The sequence below is a fragment of the Diplodia corticola genome (genome assembly GCF_001883845.1).
Source record: "Diplodia corticola strain CBS 112549 chromosome Unknown scaffold10, whole genome shotgun sequence".
Taxonomy (NCBI): Eukaryota; Fungi; Ascomycota; class Dothideomycetes; order Botryosphaeriales; family Botryosphaeriaceae; genus Diplodia; species Diplodia corticola.
The window spans coordinates 151,896-172,425 of NW_017971489.1; the positions used below are offsets into that span (position 1 = coordinate 151,896).

At 57.8% G+C, this 20,530-nt stretch overlaps 4 protein-coding genes across 4 annotated transcripts; 3 read left to right on the forward strand and 1 right to left on the reverse strand.

Annotated features, from left to right (window-relative positions):
• Positions 1–782: 782 nt before the first annotated feature.
• Positions 783–3,494, forward strand: BKCO1_1000056 (ste ste20 paka protein kinase; the record flags this gene model as incomplete). Its single annotated transcript, XM_020269411.1, has 4 exons — positions 783–1,496; positions 1,608–2,834; positions 2,903–3,337; positions 3,390–3,494. The coding sequence occupies 4 exons, from the start codon at positions 783–785 to the stop codon at positions 3,492–3,494; spliced, it is 2,481 nt and encodes an 826-aa protein (XP_020132963.1).
• Positions 3,495–8,531: 5,037 nt separating this feature from the next.
• Positions 8,532–14,930, forward strand: BKCO1_1000057 (zinc finger-domain-containing protein; the record flags this gene model as incomplete). Its single annotated transcript, XM_020269412.1, has 3 exons — positions 8,532–9,172; positions 9,232–14,181; positions 14,234–14,930. The coding sequence occupies 3 exons, from the start codon at positions 8,532–8,534 to the stop codon at positions 14,928–14,930; spliced, it is 6,288 nt and encodes a 2,095-aa protein (XP_020132962.1).
• A 1,142-nt stretch (positions 14,931–16,072) lies between these two features.
• BKCO1_1000058 (acid phosphatase vanadium-dependent haloperoxidase) lies at positions 16,073–17,534 on the reverse strand (the record flags this gene model as incomplete). Its single annotated transcript, XM_020269413.1, has 4 exons — positions 16,073–16,455; positions 16,529–16,940; positions 17,004–17,301; positions 17,350–17,534. 4 exons carry the CDS (start codon positions 17,532–17,534, stop codon positions 16,073–16,075), a joined length of 1,278 nt encoding a protein of 425 aa, XP_020132965.1.
• Positions 17,535–18,713: 1,179 nt separating this feature from the next.
• BKCO1_1000059 (endonuclease exonuclease phosphatase family protein) lies at positions 18,714–20,106 on the forward strand (the record flags this gene model as incomplete). Its single annotated transcript, XM_020269414.1, has 2 exons — positions 18,714–19,186; positions 19,251–20,106. 2 exons carry the CDS (start codon positions 18,714–18,716, stop codon positions 20,104–20,106), a joined length of 1,329 nt encoding a protein of 442 aa, XP_020132964.1.
• Positions 20,107–20,530: the final 424 nt, after the last annotated feature.

Consider the following 20,530-nt stretch of genomic DNA (forward strand, 5'->3'; position numbering starts at 1 on the left):
TTACTCGCGCGCGCCAGGCCGGGGCGCAAGTTGCAACGCTCATGCAGCCGGCACCATCACACTCTCAGGATGGCGGAACATCCTTACCGCGGTTTCGAGATTAAGGGTGCGGCCTGAAACGCCTGCTGGAGAAGACCCGCCCAGGGTTTGAGGGTTTGTGCGGGCGCGGCTGTAAGGGCGGGCGCGGCGCGGGCGGTGGAGAGCAGCTGGCCGCTGTCGCCCGCTGCCTTGTTGTTGCACACTGGCACTGGCTCTCTGCAGCAGCTGGGGCGGCCGAGCAGGGGGCGCAGCAGTGCAGCAGTGAACCGCACATGGCTGCCCGCGGGCGCTGGCGCTGGCGCTGTTGCTGCGCGCCCGCGTTGTGCGTCCCGCAAGGCCGCTCGTCCCGTAAATAGACTGAGTGCCCGACGGCATGGGCTGCCCTGAGCTGAGCCGAGTGCTTGACAGAACCGGATCCTTGACGCGTTTTAGGGCTCCGTGCGTGCGCGGTGGCAGGCCGTGGGCTGGTGCGCTGCGACTTGCGGACGTCTCCATCTTCGGGCGAGAGGTGAGCGACTATCGCCAAAGACTCGGGTGCTCCTCTGCTGCGTTTCGTGCTTGTCCTGTATATTGCCCGCACCGCTGGCCCTGCAGGTCAAGCGTAACGTCCCCAGCGGTTCGGATCCGTCAGCGCAACCCCCGGCCTGGCAAACGGCCTCGCGAGCTGCCTGCCTGCCTGCCGCCTGCCCGCTTGCACTGCCCGTTCAAAGAAAGGACGACCGGCTCCCGCGCCAGCCTCCGCCATGGAGCACCTTCCGTCAAGCACGCAGCACCACCATCGCGAGCACCGCCGCCTAACCAAGAAAGCCCCGCCACCAGTCGCCTACAACGCCCATCGCTCGCTACGCCGCGCTCCCTCCGCCCCGACCTACCCGCACTTCCACTCACTCGGTCACGGCCACCAGCGCAGCCCCACGGGCGAGTTCCCGTCCTCGTCCAGCTCCTCGCTCGAGCGCCAGCAGAGCGCCGTCGACGACTCCGCATACGCTCACCAGCAGCGCCAGGCCCGCCGCTCCGTCACCGAGAAGAGCTCCTCCGAGCTCATTGGGTCGCCGTTCGACGCCCAGGGCCTGTACCAGAACATAAACGCCATCAGCACAAGCAAGAACAGGGCTTCCAACTCGCCCGCGCGCCCGCCGCCCCCGCAGCACTCGCAGACGGCGGATGCCCACCTCTTCACCCCACGCCTCAGACAGTCGGCCAGTTTCGCAGCGCTGGGTCGCAAGATGGAGACCCTCAACCCCGCAAAGTCCGACGACAACCACCACAAGCGCTTCTCGGGCGAGGTGAGGCCCTCCAAGCTCACCCGGCCCGACACCCTCAAGAAGACAAAGACTGGCTTCACCAACTTTGTGAGCGGCCTCGTGGGGTCGCCGCGCCGTCCGACCATCAGTACCCCAACCAACCCGCTCCACGTCACCCATGTGTCGATCGATAACGACACTGGCGAGTTCACGGTAAGTCGCCTGCAATGCATAAACAGCGCAGCCCTCCCAAGCAGAAGCGCGCGCCCACACCACCTCCCCCGGTAGCTCTTGCAGCCGAGCTGACTGACACGTCTGTCGCAGGGATTGCCGCGAGAATGGCAGAACATCCTCAAAGCGAACGGCATCACCGAGCAAGACCAGACGCAGCACCCTGAGGCTCTCGTCGAGGTCGTCAACTTTTTCCAGGAGAACCAGGGCGGCCGCGCCGAGGAACACATCTGGGACAAGCTGGGCCATGCCCAACCGAGCAGCAACATCGTGTCGCAGCAAGTAGGCGGCATGACGCCGTTGATGAGCCCTCCCGTTAGCCCTCGCTTCCCCCGCAATGCCGAAGACTCTTTCGAGAACCCTCGCGCGCCGCCACCGATCCCTCGACCAGGTCACGCCTCGATGCAAGCTCAGTCGCCCCAAGTCAACGGCGAGATGCTTCCGCATCGTCCGGCCCCCAGGCCGCCGCAGGCCCAGCAACAGCAGCCCAAGGTTATGCCGCTTCGCCCCGCGCCGCCCGCGCCTGCTGCTGGCATGGAGCGCGTGCCAGAAGATCACTCGCCTATCACGTATGCTTCTCCAATTGCCAATGAGAATGCTCACGCTAAGCCAAACGGTCAACGCAGTCGCTCGAATACGACCACGGATGCACCCCCCACGAACTACGGTCCGCCCCCGACGCAAGGCTCGACTCAGCAATACCAAGCTCAGCAAGAGCAGGCAATGCTCCAGGCTCAGCAATCGATTGCTCGTCAACAGGCGCAGATTGAGCGGACCCGAAGCCAGCGCCACTACCAGCAGAACCCCCCTTACCAACCGCCGAATCCCCAGCAGCAGTTTGCTCAAGCGACCGATCCGAACAATGTTCCCCACTCCACTCAAGCACCACGCATGGGCCCCGCCCCGCCAGGTGGTCGCCCTGGTCAACGGCGGCAACGGGCAAGCGCTCAGCCCAGCGATATCATCCAGAGGCTGAACGCAATCTGCAACCCTCAAGATCCCACCACGATGTACAGAAATCTTAACAAGATCGGTCAAGGTGCCTCGGGTGGTGTTTTCACGGCGTATCAGGTCGGCAGCAATCGCTGTGTTGCCATTAAGCAAATGAACCTGGATCAACAACCAAAGAAGGATCTGATTATCAACGAGATCCTGGTCATGCGCGAATCCAAACACCGCAACATTGTCAACTTTATGGATTCCTTCCTGGTCAAGGGCGATCTTTGGGTGGTGATGGAGTACATGGAAGGAGGTTCGTTGACGGATGTGGTAACTTTCAACATCATGAGTGAAGGCCAAATTGCTGCTGTTTCCCGCGAGGTAAGGACTTCTCCAGCCAATTCGATCCTTTCCTTTCATTTTGCGTGGGAGTGAGCTAACATTGACAGGTTCTTTGCGGTCTCCAACACCTGCACTCGAAGGGCGTCATCCACCGCGATATCAAGTCCGATAACATTCTACTTTCCATGGAGGGGAACATCAAGCTCACGGACTTCGGTTTCTGTGCGCAGATCAACGAGTCCGAGCGGAAGAGGACAACCATGGTCGGCACGCCGTACTGGATGGCTCCGGAGGTCGTCACGAGGAAGGAATACGGCCGCAAGGTCGACATTTGGTCTCTAGGCATCATGGCCATCGAGATGATTGAGGGAGAACCGCCGTACCTGAACGAGTCTCCCCTTCGCGCTCTTTGGCTCATTGCGACCAACGGCACCCCTGCCATTAAGGAGGAGCACAACCTCACGCCTGTGTTCAAGGATTTCCTTGCGTTCGCCCTGAAGGTTGAACCTGATAAGCGTGCGAGCGCGCACGATCTGCTCACTGTAAGCATTGGAGATGATCTGACACTTGTGGCCATTGCTAACTGTCGCAAAGCACCCGTTCATTCAGACGGCTGAGCCCCTCGCCACACTTGCGCCTCTGGTTAAGGCCGCTAGACAGGCCCGCGCCGAAGAGCGCCGCAAGAAGGGCGGCGCTTAGCTTACCCTGAGCCAACCCTGAGGTGGAGCTCATCTAATCATTTTGTTTACTAGAGCGTGATGCATATTGAGCAGAATTGCGAGCACGATACCGCACTATGAAGACATCGACGAAGTTTATGGAGCGATTCGACCTTTCCGCGTCTAGTTGTGCAGCATTCGCGTCATTGCGACAGCGTATACGGATACCCACCAACAACGACCTTCCGCGAAAGCCTCTTTGGCATCTGAGCGAATCTTCTCTTCCATAGCCCTCTTCAATCCGGCGGCAGCTGAGGGCGCCGCATAAGTGCTATTCCAGTTCCATACCGCGGGCCTTAGTGATGAGAGCGGAGGGCTGGGAGTCAGCGATTATGATTCATTTAGGCTTTTGCTCTGCTTTTTTTTTTTTTTTTGCTCTTTTCTACTACGATGAAGGTCTTTTGCTTCCGCTGCTGGATAAGTTCGGCTCCGACTACGGTTCAAAACGGCGAAACATGGGCCCAAGAAGTGGGAACCCTGCTGGCTGGCACTCAAATGAAGTTTTTTATCTGGTGGTGATTGGAAAAAGATGGGTGGCACTGATCACGGTACACTGGATGTGCAAGTGAAGCAGATGATATGCCGGTCACTTATCCACATCTGGAGGTTGTTGCTTTGTCTTCTCTTCTATTTGCGCCTCGAGGCTGCAGCGCAGTTTTCATTCGTGTATGCGATCTGGATTGTTGTTTCTTGACGAAAGAGATATCCTGGCTCGCGCTCAGTAGTGGCAAGGAGCTATGGCGAGGCATGCGTTGGCGTTCTTTCCTTTCTAACCTTTTCCTTCGTTCCATTTCTCTGGCTTCCCCCTCACTTCTGGATGAACTGCTCCTCTATTACTGGTTTGCTGGACTTCGACACAAGCGTGCGAGTTGTCATTTGGACTGTTGAATTTTGGTGCTTGGTTTTCTTACTGGGAAAATGGTCAGGTAAACTTTTCATACAAAGAAAAGCGTAGGTATACGGGTACAGGGCACTTCGTGATTCATAAATTTCAAGACCAGTCTTACTGATTTGTTTTGTTTGCTTTTCTGTTGATTCCTGCCTTCTATGCCGCACTATCACGTGTGAGAACAGAGATCTCAATTTTCTACTCGTCTCGGCCGAAGCGAACATCTTTTCATTAGCAAGCGCGTCAGCTTGAAGAGGAAGAGCATTTCGGCTCTGTTCATACGACGGTCTTCTCTTCGCTCGTGCTTCCTTCTGGCACGTGTTTCCCCTTACGATCTTCCTGGTGACGGGGACCATGCGTAGAGGTTTTATTCACGCTGGAACCGAGATCTACATGTGCTTTCGGGGCTTTCAATGGGCCAGGAAATGTTACGTGCTGATCCGTAGCACACCACTACTCGAGTTTTCTTATATCCGGTGCTCTGCTCTCGCCTCCCGGTTGAGCGCGGAACGTACGTAAACATAGCCCTCCCGCCCGTAGACTTAGAGGCTGACTGTGTTTGTAGAGAAACAATAATAATGATGTAGCGGAGACCCTTTTCGGCATTTGCTTTGGGCTTTTTAGCCGCTACACTAATGCACGAGCTATTGCCAGCGGTACGTACTCCTCCTGTGCGCGCTCTCTCTCTCTCTCTCCCTTCTCCAATCCGGACCCCGAGCTTATCTCGTTCTATGCTTCCTTCGGCGCGTGGGCGTAAGCCGATGCGTGACTAGATGCATGACGCTTTACCCTCCTTGAGTAAAGTTCTACTAGCAGCCTTACGCATCCTATGGTATACGGTACCATGGTAGCTTCGAAACACTGAGCGAAAAAAAAAAATAAAACAAAACGGGAACAAACTAGGCAATCTCGCTTCTACTTAGACGGGTTATAGTACTGCGGCGGGAAAGCTTATCGTGAACACACTTTGTCTTTGAGGCTGAGTTCGAAATGTGAGGACTCGACATCCTAAGCCCCTGGTCAAGACACAGTCTGCCTATTGGTTGGAGGTGTTTTGTTGCGCGCGGTCAGATGCACGTATTTCCGAGATGTCGGTACCTTTGCGCTAAATTTTGTGGTTGGCTTTGGCTACGTGATGGCATGCGCCGCGCACTTGCAGGCGAACTGAGTCGTTGTTCTTCTTTGCTTTCTTTTCCAATAACCGATCCTATTATCCTCTTTGACGCGCGCTTATGTACAAGGCGGATAGTACAATAAGAGGGAAGAGCCGCGATGGCTCCTTTGTTGTCCGCGGCATCGTTGGTCTTCACGATGACGCGAACAACATCACTAAGCTGTGCCAACTTTTCCAAGGCATTGATCGATGAGTCGAGGGCTGGAATGGATGAATCGGATGGACGGGCAATTCATTTGCCTTCACGCATGAAGACGAAGGGCTGACTTGACAGGGAGGGTGTCAGCATTAAGCGACGGGTCAATGTGGAGATTAGCCTTCTTTCTGTCAGTGACGGGCAATGGGAGACATTGAAAAGTGAGACCCGGCAAATAGGGCGGACGGCTGCAGGCCGGGCTGCAGTCCCATCCCGCGCTATGATGGCCGCAGTTGGTTGGTGGGTGGGTTGTTGGAAGGGCTGGAGGGGCCTGTTCTCAGCCCCCGGGCCGTACCGTACCTATACAGCAGAGTAATGACGCGTTCGGTCTCGCTCGGTGGTGGCCGCCGGAGCGAGATTGCGACGATAGCTAGGACGAAGTGATATTGATATCAGGGTCTACTCGTATGCGCCAATCCCAGGGTCTTTCTCCGCGTTCACGATGATGGAAGGGTTCCGGGCATGGCGGGCGGTACCTATGCCTTTCGGAGAGATTGGAGCTGCGTTCGAGAATATTCTCGGAGCTTTCGACGAGCTGATGTATCATATGGAGCTAACAGCCCTACAGGAGGCACTGCTGATGGCAGTTGGACTGGTCCGGCAGTGGTCACGAATACACGCCGTCGGCAAGCAGCACGAAAAGACGTGGCCGGGCTGCCCGACGCCCAACCTCCCTGACCGACGATTCGCGGTGCTCCACCACCGTCGGGGCCGCCTCTGCGACCGCCTTTCGGGGGTAGGCGGGAAGGAATGAGGCCTTGCCCTGAGAAAGAAAAAAAAAAGGCGCCGTCTTCCCCACTTCCAACCCCTGCGCTGGGCTAGCCCGGCAGTCGAAGCGCAGCGCGGACGTGAAGCCGAGGCCGACTGTCTTTCCCTGCCTTTTTGAAGGTTACGAGCGACGCGCTGGGCGGGAGAGCGTACGTGCGCTTGGGCTTACGCTTGTTTCCCCCACTTGTTCGTTCCTTCAGCGCCTCATTTGCTGATCGAGGTGGGAATGCGTGCCCGAACATTGAGTTGCCGGCGCTTGGCACGAAAGTGGGACGTGGTGCCACTGGTCGCGAGACTTTGAAGTGACTCCTGTAGATAGAGGCATCGACGAGGCGGAACCGCGAGGGCGCAGAAAGCATGTGAAAGGGCGATTTGGACGATTCACTGGTCATTTCGGTTGTCGGCGCGGTGGAAGAGGAAGTAGTCCGATACCCGCGGGGATAGGTCTGGGATGTGCATGGACGGAGACTCCATTTTTTCTTCTTGTTTCCTGGGTTGCATGCCCAGGAATAATAAAGAATTGTACGGCCCTTGTCGCGCTGCGGCAGCAGCAAGTGCGGCGGCGGCGGGAGTCGAGGGGACCTTGCAGCCGTGCCATGCCCCCGCAAGAGCGGTCTCCACAGCCCGCCTAACCTGCGCGAACACCGGCGGGTCCCGCATCTCAACGAGATTGAAAAGGACAGCGCACGCAACGCCTGCCGCTCTGCTGTTGTTGTATGTACGAGGCGTCGTCCATCAAACAGCCGCGAGCCTGTCTTTGCTGCATACTGCTTACTCACTGCACCGGTGGTCTGGTGTTGCTGCGCTCGCGCCGTGTTCCGATGCCTGCCGGAGGCCCCATTGCGGTGTGCGATCAGCGCCCCCCGGCGATTGGGTCTCGCCTTATCGACGCCAGAGAACGCGCCCTCCGCTCACCTCTTCTCGTCAGGCATTCAACTCAACCGCTCGCGGCAACGGTCGTGACGCGGCGTCGCGGTTAGCTCGCCGATCATCGCGCTGCGTGCAAAAAGAGGACGAGAGGCGTTGGATAGCTTCATGGATGGCAGGCACATGATGTGAATCGATAGGGTGGGTTTGGGGTCAGAGCGCAGCCTCTCGAGGCCAGCATGCTGAGCAGCCGCCGTGGAAACGTCTGAATCTTCCCGTTGGACAAGCCAGCAGGCAGCCTGTCGCGGCTTCACACAGGCTGCTGGCCAGTGTCCGCAGTTGAGCAAGGTTCGATGAGGCATGCCGGGCTGCTGCGTGCTGTATATGCAGTGAGAAGCGTCTCAGAACAGGGGCTGTGGTGGGTGAGCCGTTCGCGCTGGAGCAAAAGCTTGTGGGATGTGGCGCCGCCTTCGCGGAAAACAGCTGCGAAAATCCTTACAAGAGGCGGCTGCATCTGATTATTCACGCCGGCGGCCTGTCTGGATGCGCAACGTGTGAATATCGAAAAAGGACAGCATGCCAGGAGGTTCGGCTGCGCATGCGGCCTCAAACGCCTGGGGAACTGCTTGGCCGCGACAAATGCTCGTGTGCAGCGGCCGCAACCATGCAGGATCGCGGCCGCGGAGCTAGAGGTACGACATCCATGGCATCATTGGTGCTCCACCATGGCTCTGTTGAAGCTGCAGAGAGCGGTGTAAGTCAATGCCGTCTTCAGACGTGTTCGAGCTTCCAGAAGGTGCCCCTCATTCGCCCTTCACAGGGGCGCTGTGATCGTCTTGCGGTCAGGGGCTTGACCGGCATCCGCGCCGACACCACTCGGCGCGTCTTTTTGGAAAGAGTGGAAGGCACAACCCACAAGAGCAGCCGCTGTTCCCACACCGACCCCCAAACTTCTCTGCGGCCGCCTCCCCTTCTCCTTGCACCTCTCGTCTCTTTCTTCTCCGCAGCCTTTTGTAATTGATTCCGAGCGTCGCACGTCCAGCGGCCGCGGGGCTCACTACTACCTCGTCCGTCTCAGCAGAGCAGAGAGCCGCTCCTCCACCGCTCTTCCACCACATCCACAATGGCGGACACTGAGAAGCCCGAGGCGGCTCCCTCCCACCGGAAGTCGTCCTCTGTCGCCGGCACTGCTGCGTCGGCCGCGAAGACTGGCGCTTCTGCTCCCCCGCGTCGACCCACCTCGACCATCTCGTCGTCGACCTCGCGGACGCCTGCGACTTCGCGCACTTCGACTGCCACGAAGCCGACCTCTTCCTCGGCCACGCGCACTTCGACCAGCAGCACCCTCAACAAGCCTCCCACGCGACCCGCTGCCACATCTACCACGTCGAGCACCAGGCGGTCCACCGCCGAGACCCCTGCGAGCGATGACAAGAGACCGTCTAGCGTAGCGGCGAAGAGGTTGTCGACGACGGGCACCGCTTCTTCAGCTGCTCGCTCGTCTGCAACCTCAGGCACCGCTGCCTCTTCGCGCCGCACAGGTACTGCTCCTACATCGAGCACTACCGCGGCACCGGCGAAGCGCCCTCCCGTTCCTTCCAGAACTTCCACCACCTCCAGTACAACCCCGCGTGCGTCAACAACGACCGGCAGACCCCCCACGGCAGCTTCTGGTCGCCCGAGTACGAGAATGTCAGCCACCAGGGCATCGATCGATACGAAGAAGGCTGCTGCCGCACCCCAGTCCGCAGAAGATCCCGAGAGGTAAGTTATTCGAAATACCAATCACCCAGCCAGAACCGGACTGACATTTTCACTTTCAGCCCAGCTCCCAAGGCCGCCGAGGACGAGGAAGAGTCAGCTCCCTCAGTCGCCGATGCGGAGCCAGTCAGAGAAGTCGAGACGCCGGCACCAGTGGACGGTCCCGCTGCCGATGATCTTGTAAGATCGCCCCGTGCTTCTCGCGACGCCGGTGAGATCATGCATGATCTCACCCGGGAGTTTGAGCAACGGAAGGCCCTCGAGTCTAGAATTCAAGAGCTCGAGGCTAGTATGGAAGAGCTTCAGGCTGACAAGGAGGCGGCCGATGTCAAGGCATCAGAAGCTCTGCAAGATTTGGAACGCGCGCGAGAAGACCACAGCTCTGCTCTTGAATCCGCCAACTCCAACTGGGAGACTCAGACAGAAGATATCCGCCGCCGGAACGAGGAACTCAAGGTCAAGGCTGTTGAGCTTGAGGACGTCAAGCAGCGTCTCGAGCTCTCCAAGGACGAGACCTCCAAAGTCAACGAGGAGAACGAAGACCTCAGCAACACCCTCGAGGAGCTGCAGAAAGAACTTGAACGCGCCTCCCTCGAGCTTGAAGAGCGCGAGAAAACGGTTGAAGAAGAGAAACGTCTCGCAATTGAGAAGACCAAGCACCTCGAAGAGGCACTTGAGGCCTTGAGGACTTCTTCCACCGAGCAACTGAAGCAGCTTGAACAGGAGCTCTTCAATGTCAAGAACCTTCAGGAAGCCCTTGAGTCTCAAAAGAAGCTTGCGGATGAGCGCGTTGAGCAGCTCGAGCAGGATCTCAAGGCTGCCAGCGGTAGCTCCGATGACCAGGTCAACCGCCTCAAGGAGATTCAGGAAGAGATGAAGGAATCGACTGAGAAGATCTCCCAACTTGAGTCCGAGTTAGCTACCGTAAAGAACAACGCCAACGACGAGGTTGCCCGTCTCACCAGCGAACTGGAGACAGAGAAGAAAACGACTTCTGAGAAGATCTCTCAACTCGAGTTGGACCTGTCAGCCGCGAAAGATAACTCTGGCGACGAAGTCAAGTCGCTCAGCGAGCAGCTTGCAGCCGAGAGAAACGCTGCCGCCGACAAAATCAGCCAACTCGAGTCCGAACTTGCGACCTCCAAGGAGAGCACCAGTGAGGAAGTGAGCCGTGTTAAGACTGAACTCGAGGCAGAGAGGAAAGCGGCTGCGGACAAGATCGAAGAACTCGAGGCCCAACTCTCGTCCGCTAAGGACGGCTCGGGCGAGGAGGTCTCTCGCCTCAAGCAGGAGCTCGAGATGGAGAGGCAGGCTGCTGCTGACAAGATCACTGAGCTTGAGAGTCAGCTTTCTTCGGCCAAGGCCGAATTCACCGAAGAAGCCAGTCGTCTCAAGGACGAATTGGGCACTGAGAGGAAGACTGCCGCCGACAAGATCATCGAGCTGGAGGCTCTTCTTTCCTCTGCCAAGGATGGCCCCAACGAAGAGGTCAACAGTCTCAAGGAACTGCTCGAAGCCGAAAGGAAGTCCGCCGCTGATAAGATTGTCGAGCTCGAGACCTTGGTATCATCTGCTAAGGACGGTTCTGGTGAAGAGGTTTCTGCTCTCAAATCCGAAATGGAGAAGTACCAGAAGCAGCTGCACGATGAACGGGAAGCTCTCACCACTACGATCGAGTCCTTGGAGAAGCAGATTTCCGACCTTAAGATCGAGGCCACTGAGGCGACCGAAAAGCACGCCGCCACACTGAGGGGCGAGCAGGAGACTGCTGCTGCTGCCATCGTTGCCATTGAGGAGAAGCTCGTCACCGCTGAGAAGAACCATTCCGAGAAGCTCAGCATGCTTGAAGAAAACCTCAAGAAGCACGAGGAAGAGCGTGGTTCCCTCAAGTCTCAATCTGAACTCGACGAACTCCTCGAGCAGGCCAAGAAGGACGCCGACGAGAAAGTTGCTGCCGTCGAAGCCGAAGCCAAGAGGCTCCAGGAGGAAATCCAAAAACACCAGGATGACATCAAGAAGCACGAGGAGGAGCGCGGGACCCTCAAGTCTCAGGCAGAAATCGACGAGCTTCTCGAGCAAGTGAAGAAGGAGGCTGCTGAAAGCCTTGCCGCCGCCGAGGCTGAGAAGCTTAAGCTGCACGAGGATCTCGAGAAGCTTGGTGAGGAGCGTGGCGCTCTCAAGTCTCAGTCTGAACTTGATGAGATCATTGAGCAAGTCAAGAAGGAAGCTGCCGAAAAGGTTGCTGCCGCTGAAGCCGAGGCTATGAGGCTTTCGGAAGATCTTGCGAAGGAGAAGACTGAGGTCGCTAGCTACCAAGAGAAGATCGCCACCATCGAGCGTGAGGCCGGCGAGCGTGCCCAAAAGCTCCTCGATGACTACAATGAGGCTCAGGCGGCTCTTGTCAAGGCCCGGGAGGATAATGAGAGCCTCACTACCCAGCTCGATGCTTTCCAGGAGACCGTCAAGGCTGCCCAGGACAGCATGGCCGAGAAGGCTCAGCAGTTCGAAGAGCTGCAGAAGGAGTATGAGCAATCTAAAATGCGCACCGTCGAGCTGGACAACACCATGGACGAGGTTCGCCAGAAGGCCATCGAGGACTTGGAGCACGCCAAGGCTGAGAGCAAGGCTTTCCACGACAAGCTCCAGGAGCTGGAGGAGGAGACTGCCGATGCCAACCGCCGAATGGAGGCCCAGCGCGCCGCTTACGAGGAGCTGAAGAACGAAAACGCCAATGCCTCCTCTGAGTCCGAGGAGCGCCTCAGAAAGCGCATCGAGGAGCTTGAGCTTAACGGTCTCAAGGCTGCCGAGGAAGCTGCTGCTCACCAAGCCAAGGTTGCAGAGATTGAGCAGGAGATGACGGGCAGACTCGAGCGTGAGCAAGAAACTCTTCAAGCCCAGCTTGTGGAGCTGCAAGAGAAGCGCGGCGCCATCGAGTCTGAGAAGGAGGCTATGCAGTCTATCACTGCTCAACTCCAAGAGAAGATCGCTGAGCTTGAGAAGGATGCTGCCGAGAAGGCTCGCCTTGTTGAGGACAGCTCCAACTCTCTCAAGAGGCAGAGCGTCGAGTACGACAGTGGCAAGGCTTCTCTGCAGTCGGCCATCGAGTCTCTCCAAGACAAGATCCGTACTCTCGAGTCGGAGCGCACAGAGACCGAGGCTGCTGCCACTGGTGAGACCGAGAGCCTCAAGAAGCAGATCGCCGACCTTGAGCAGGAGCAGGCTTCCAAGGATGCCGTCATCACTGCTTTGCAGGACAAGATCTCCTCCGTCCAACAGGAGCAGGCTGATGGCTCTCGCGGTGTCAACGAGGACACTGAAGATCTCACTCAACGCATCCAGGAGCTCGAGGATGACAAAACCTCGATGCAGTCTACCATCGCCGCCCTCCAAGAAAAGGTCATCAGCCTGCAGCAGAACACCTCGGACAAGAGCTCCGATCTCGTGGCCGAGGTTGAGAGGCTTAGGATAGAGTGCGCCGAGCTTGAGGATGAAAAGGCAGAGATGGTTGCCCGTGCCCAGGATGCTGCCCAGACTCACGCTATTGCTATTGAGAAGAGTCGTGATGACTACGAATTCATCCTCCAGCGTCTCCAGAGGTCTACTCAGGAGCACGCCGAGGTCGTCGAGAAGCTCCAGGACGAGTACGTTGTTGGTCTCCAGAAGATTGCTTCATCCGCTCGCATTAGCACTAGAAAGCAGAGCCTGCACAGCTTGACCGATGAGATCGCCGAGCTCATGGCCGAGAAGGCTCACGTTGAGGATGAGACCGACGTCAAGGACGAAGCTCTTCAGGACGCCAGGGAGACTGTTAAGGAGCTGCGCGATCAAATAAGCAACGAACACCAGGGTGAAATTGGCCACGACGACATCATGGCGAACCTTCAGAACCGGGTCAAGGAGCTTGAGCAGCAGCGTGCCGACGAGGTCGATGGTCTCACCAGCGAGCTGGATGCGAAGGCGAACCAGATCACCGAGCTCTGCAGCAGGATCGAGTCTGTTGCCCAGGAGCTGGAGGTCAAGAAGGCCGAGACCCAGAACGCTCTTGCTACCATCGACTTCCACCAGAGCGCCGCCAAGGCCGTCCAGAAGGAGTACGAGGAGCAAGTCCAGGAGCTTGTGCGTGTCTACAACGGCCAGCTTGACGAAGGCGCCCAGACCCTGCAAAACCGTGACCAGGAGATCGAGACTCTGCGTCAAACCGTCGACAACTTGCACCTTGAGCTTGAATCTGCTGTCAAGGGTCCCGATGTCTTCGAGGTCCGCCAGGAGTTCGAGGACCGCACCAAGAAGCTCGAAAGCCGCATCACCGGCCTTGCCGAGGAGAAGGAGGTCATTGAGAAGCAGCTCTTCGCCGCCCGCCAAGCCAACGAGGAAGACGGACGCCACATCCCCGAGCTTCACGAGGAGATCGACAGGCTCCACGAGGAAGTCGAGGAGCTCCAGGGTGCCCTTGACGAGGCTGAGCGCCAACTCAACGAGTCTCACGACAGGCTCAAGGTCATTGACAAGGAGCACGCCAAGGTTGTCAAGTCTCTTCAGGACAAGATTGCTGACGCCGAGTACCGCATGGCCGACAAGATTGCAGAGAAGGACGCTGAAATGTCACGCATGAACCAAGAGCTTGCCGCTCGTCGCCAGTCCATTGACGATGCCATGCCGAAGGTTGATGACTACAAGGCAATGAAGCACGAGCTTGATGAGAAGACCATGGAACTTGAAGAGAAGTCTCGCCAGGTCGATGGCCTCATGCAAACCTTGAGGGCTCTTGACGAGGCTCACGAAGAGCGCGATGGCCACCACGCCTCCGGTCTGGAGAAGATGAAGCGCGAGCTCGAGCATGAACTTGGTCGTGTCCGTGTCGAGCTGGAGAACGAAATCGTCAGGCTCAAGACCCTCAACCAGCAGCTGACTGATGCGAACGAGAGACTCGAGCATGATTTGAATGCGAAGGAGGCGATGCTCAAGCAGAAGATGACTGAGCTCGAGCAGCTTAAGACGGAGGTCGAACAGAAGTAAGTTTTTCCATGGAAAGTTTGTAACTGAGGGCTAACGGCATGATTCTAGCCGCGCTGAGCATGACCAACTGCTTGAAAAGCTCTGGTCGGAACATGCCAAGGAACGTTCCTCGATGGAGCAGACGCTTGAGCAGATTTTCGAACAAGAGAAGGCTGCCATCGAGCAGAAGCTTCATGATGATTCGGACAACATGAGGCAGTCGCTCGAGGCAGAAATTGCTCGCGTCAAGAAGGAGCACAACGAGACTGACAAGCTCTACAAACAAGCGCTCGAGGATGCTCTTAAGGAGGAGAGGTCCAAGCTTGAAGTGGAAGCCGCCTCTCGCGTAGAGCAGGTCAAGGCTGAGATGGAGAAGACCAAGGAAACCACGGTCCGCAAGCTCACTGACCTGCTCGATGTCGCCAAGGCCGAGATCAACGACCAGTTCTCCGAGATCAAGCGCGCTGAGACTGAGATTGATCGTCTCAACGCCGAGATCGACAAGCTCCAAGTTGAGGTCGCCGGAACCCGCGAAAGCCCTCGTGTTGCTGAGCTCATCCGCGAGTGCGAAGCTTACAAGCAGCGCCTGATTGAGCTTGAGACGGAGATTTCCACCTACCGCCAGAACGGCGGCGCTCCCCCACAATACAAGACCTCTGTCGAGGTGGACAGAGATGAGTCTGGTAACGACAAGTCGACCAGCGGCCAGGTGCGTAATCAAAAGACCAAGCCTTCGACGGCTTATTGGTCAGCTTTCACCCTGTGAGATAGTGGCTAACTGGAGGTATTCGTGAAGATGGCAGGTATCCGTGAACAGGTTCGTCAACTGGGTCAGCTCAACGAGGAGTTGATTTCACACAACCAAGATGTTTCCGGTTACATTCGAAGCGGATTTTCCCCAAGAAAATCCTCGGTGACCGCCACCGTCCAGCCCGCCGCAGCCGACTCATGAGCGCTTGCGCCTCGAACGGCTCAGTCGGCGAGGGATGCAATGGTCGGTCTCGAGATTAATGCCGCGACGTTACGGACAAACAAACGAAAGGATGACCAGGGATGAAAACGAGTGATGGACGATGAAAACGAAGGAGATCTCTTATTTTACTTTGCTATTTCATTTTGGCTTGTTCTCCTCGGAAAGGTCGGGGTCAGGGTTTTTTTTTCTGGGGTGTCGGGTTTTCCGCAAGGCTATTTTCAATCACAAGCGGCTCTGGATTGCTTCTTGTGTCGGGGTCAATTGCTCACGGGTTGGGGGAGTTTCTCTCTTCCTTGCTTTTTTCCAATCGTGGACTTTTCGCCCTCTTTCCTTTCCATCTACTAATTTTGCATGGGGGAGGTTGTTGATGAACTCGCTTCCGTTCTTCAGCGCTTGATACCCACAGTTCGTGTAGTTTTGGTTTGGCAGAGCGAGCACTTACGCAGAACGCACGAGCCTTTGGTTGACATGTCATTTTTCACTTCGATGAATATCAGTATCGTGAATAATGAGGTGTGCTCTTGCTCAGTAGGGATGTGAATGAGGTCTGCCCACTTTCGTTTGATTATTCTAGGAAGGGGAGGAGGGAGACGCTATCTACCTCATGCTACCAACTACAGGAATCCCCCATCTTGCTCCTTGCTCTCGTCCTTATTACCTCCGCTTCTTTCAATCACCCATTAATTCATCATATCCTCCTCCCCACCCATTTCCCTCCCCGCCCCATTTCATTAGAAGGTTAACCGTAATCATTCTTTCGCTATAACAGTCGTCGCTGCAGTGTTCTTACACAACATCATCTATCCCATCCTCGCTTCCTTTTCTGGTCTCCCATTTCGATATCGGATGGGGTGACAAATATCAGAGGAACCAGGGAGGAGAGTAGACAATGTGAGACAACATCTGGCATCTGGTCCAAAGCCCGCCTCCGTCCATCATACCATGTGCTCCGGCGCCGCGCCTTCCGACCTATCCTTGGACGGCGGGACGGGCCTCCTATCGACGCTGTGCCTCGTCGCCGTACTGCCGGTAGGGTATCCGTGACCGTGGCCGTGGCCGTGACCGTGGCCATTGTGCATGTTGCCAGCGCCCGTCAGACCAGAGGCGCCGCCACCGAGGCCGCCGACGGCGCTGGCGTCAAAGGGGGCGCCGCCGTAGCTCGACCAGGCTTCGGGCGCGCCCCAGCCCACCTGGCGCGTCCACATGGTGTCGTGGAAGCCGGCGAAGAGGTCGGAGGAGGGGCCCCCGCCGTAGGTGAAGGGGACTTCGCGGCGGAGGGGGATGTGGTTGAAGCGGAAGTCCCAGGTGGATGCGTAGACTTTTTTTTATGTTAGTGGGGGTGTGTTGTTTATCAGTGAGGAGGGAATGGGGCTAGGGGGGAACCGTCTTACCCATGCGGTAGCTCACAAAGGACATCATGGTGCCGATGACGGCGCCGGCGATGATGTCGTACCAGTTGTGGTACTCGTCGATGGTCAGGGCGCCGCCGATGAGGGTGGCGCCAAGCAAGGGAGCCATGGTGGCGATGAGCTTCCACATGGCCGGGTGGTAGTTTGCGGCCACCTTGAGCTTGGCGTTGAGGTAGAGCGAGAGGTAGACGAAGCCGCCGAAGGCGGCCGTCGTGTGGCCCGAGGGGAAGGACTCGAGGCTGTCGTCGATCTCGTCCGGGTCGCCCGTGCAGATGCTGCGGTCGTACATGATGTTGCGCAGGCCGTTGCCCGTGTTGAGCCCGTTGAGCGGGACGGCGGGCTTGCAGACGTCGAGGAAGTGAGGGCGGAGGCCGCCGATTAGCCATTTGAGGAACTGTCGAGGCGCGCGGTTAGCAATTCGCTCGCACTTCATCAGTGTGAAATGGTCTACACTCACGACTTGGAAGACGGCGGCGGTGATGACGGAGTAAAGCAGGCCGATGGTGGCATTGTTGAGGTCCCAAAAGCTGCGGATGCGGATCTGCATGATGAGGAAGACGGCAATGGGTACCAGGACGGCGAGAAGGGCGGCGGCCCAGATGGGGACGACCTCATGGCGCAGCGGATAGGCAAACTGAGGGTATACAATCTCGCCATTCTCAAAGTAGACAGGGAACGATCGGGAAGGAGCAGGATGCGCCTCGTAGACACCGAGACCGATAGCACCCATGCAGACCATGGTGAGGATGTCAGGCCTGAAATAGGTTAGATGATGCTTGAAGCGGCTGAGACCATGGACATACCAAGTCATCTTCAACCACTGGCCGAACGAAGGCCTCTTGTTTAACGAGCCATCAGTGGACCAAGCGTGCTTTCCAGCGTGGTGATCGTGGTGATCGTGGTGGCCATTGTGGGAGACTGGCGCCGTGCTGGTGGTGGCGTGGTCATCGGAAGTAGTTGACGGGCGTTGGCGTTTGAAGAACGGCATGTTTGTGGAGCGAGAAGCTGTGGGACGAGAGTGCTGCGTGAGAGCTTTAAGCAGCAGCTCAAAGCAAGGGAAGCGGCACGGGGGGCGCGTGCGACAGCGACGCGTGGGGAAGGCAAGAGGGCTGGCAACCTGCAAGGTAGCTGGGATGGCGCCCTTTGTATAGATAAACAAAGGGGGCAAGGGAAAATAAAAAAAACAGGCTGGCAGGTGGTAGTGCAGGTCCTCCGCAAAACTTGGCAGGAAGCTTGCTTGAGCTTGGCTTCGGACGGTGGCAGATGACGCCATGTCACTGTTTGTGGTGCTGTGATTTGCCGGCTGCCGGTCACGTGGGCAGGTGTCAACTGCGGCGTTGCTCCTTCCAGACCTAGCCAGCGGTCCAGAGCGCGGCTACACAGCATGCAGTTAGCGGCCGGCATGCTGCGACGCCATGCGCCTGCGCCTCTCATTTCGCAGCGAGCGTTTTGGCGCAAGCGGTGACGATTGGCTGGGCATGGTGGTTACATAGCTTGTTCGTCATGCTGGGCGTTGCGATTGCTCCGACCCCAGCGCCAGGCAGGCCCGGTGGCCCGCTCTTTTTTTCGACGGCTCCGCGGCTCCCGTCCCTCGCACGCGTCGGCCCGCCCTGCAGCATCGCATTGTCGCATTGTCGAACACGCGTCGTCGTCCAGACCACGCCGCCCCTATCCCTTCCAGGCTGTCCAGCATCCCACCATGTTTCCCTCGCTTACCGTGTCATGATAGTTCGCATCCGTAGTCGGAGCTGCTGCCCGAGCATAGTACGTCGACTACCCACATGCAGTTACGCCTGCCTTTTCGCGGCATTGGGTGAGTCGGCTGCGCATAACGAGGTCGTTTGGCCGCGATTCGCGCAACACGCCTCGCTTGCCATTGGCTCGACGTCGTCAACCTGCCGCCACCCCTGACAATCAGCGCCTGATTCTACCGGCATTCCCGGCGAGACGGGGACACATGGAGATCCCAATGGCCGCAACACGACCAAACCCAGCCTTGGCGAGCCAACTCTCCCCAAACTTGTCCTAAAATAGGCAGGCACCATCGGACGCATGCTGGAAGCTCGCCTACAAACATTGGCATCCAGGATATAAGGACCATGGCCGCCGGAACCCGAAACACCACCAGTCGCTCCTTTCCACCAGCTCCACCATCTCCAGCATCGCAATGGCCCCCGCCCGATCAATCGCTCTCGTGGCCTCGGCCGCCATTCCGGCTGCAATGGCTGCCACCAGCGGCTCGTTGACCGCTCTCGCCATGAATGTCGCCGGCCTCCCCGCAATCCTGCAGGGCAATGATGTGCCCGGCGACAAGACGACAAACACGGCCTCCATTGGCACCAAGTTTTCCGAGTTGGGCTACGACATCATCCACGTCCAGGAAGACTTCAACTACCACGCAACTCTGTACGAGTACGACACCCACCCCTACCGGACCGCAACCAGCGGCGGTGTTCCCTTCGGCTCCGGCTTGAACACCCTGTCCAACTTCGACTGGATAGATTTCGAACGCATCAAGTGGGCTACATGCTCCAGTGCCTCTGGCGCCGATTGCCTGACTCCCAAGGGCTTCACCTTCATGCGCGCCAAGGTCGATGAAGGTGTTTGGATTGACGTCTACAACTTGCACACGGATGCTGGGTATGTGCATTTCTTCTCCATGCACCCACTTCGATACAACAACTAACATGGCCTCCACCCACAGCATCGAAGACGACGACGAAGCCGCCCGCACGGCCAACGTCAAGCAAGTCGCCGACCACATCGACGCCTACTCTGCCGGCAACGCCGTCCTCGTCTTCGGCGACACCAACTCGCGCTACACGCGCGTGGCCGACAACATCGCCCTCTTCACCACCCAAAACGGCCTCACCGACGCCTGGGTCGAGCTCGAGCACGCGGGCACCCCGCCCTCGGAAGAACTCCTCTGCGCCAACCCCTCGACCACGGACGCCTGCGAGACGGTCGACAAGCTCTTCTACCGCGGCTCGCGCCTCCTCTCCCTCTCCGCCACCGACTTCTCCTACGCCTCCCCCGACTTCCTCCAAGCCAACGGCTCCATCCTCTCCGACCACAACCCCATCCTCGTCTCCCTCGACTGGTCCGTCGCCGACGCCTCGCTCCGCCAGTCGGGCTACTGGGGCGGGCCCCACGGCACGTGGTTCAACGACGCCGCCACCGGCGGCGCCCTGCCCGCCGCGCCTCCCCCCGCCGGCGCCACCCTCACCCTCGCCGGCGCCAACCGCCTCGACAGCATCGCCCTCAACCTCACCGACGGCACCGCCCTCGCCCACGGCGGCGCCGGCGGCACCCCGCAGTCGCTGGTGCTGGAGAGCGGTGAGAGCGTCAACGGCCTGAAGCTGTGCCAGGATAAGTATGAGAACCATACGCGCATCTTTTACGCGCAGGCGAGCACGACGAGTGGGAGGACGGTCGCGGCCGGCACGGAGACGAGCGATTGCGTCACGTATGAGGCGCCGAGCGGGTTTGGGTTGGTTGGGTTTGCGGGCCGGGCCGGGGATGAGGTGGATCAGTTGGCGGCGGTTTGGGGGAAGCTTTGAGTGGGTTGTATGTATGTGTATATATGTTTGTATATATGTGATGTCATGTTGGATGAGGTCGTGATAGAGTGACGACGGGTTCTTTTTTTCGAACGGAGCTAGCCCGTTGATTGTTCATGTGCATATGGCAATTTACTGTTCGTCATCTTGTTGTGACATGGTGGAGAAGATAGTGCACTCACTGTCCATGTTCTTCCAAAGTTGCCCATTTGCATCATGTCAAATCTCGGCTGGGTTTCAAATAGATGATCAAGCGCGAGATGGTGAGTAAGAGCGAGGGGTATGACATATTAGAGATGAGCGTAGCTGGGTGGAACAGATAGGAAAAGTTGAGCAAGCCCAATGATAGCAGTGTCGAAGGCGAACCTATATTGCGCATGTTCTAGTTCACAGTATTTGGTGAGGGGAGTGAGGGAATGGCATG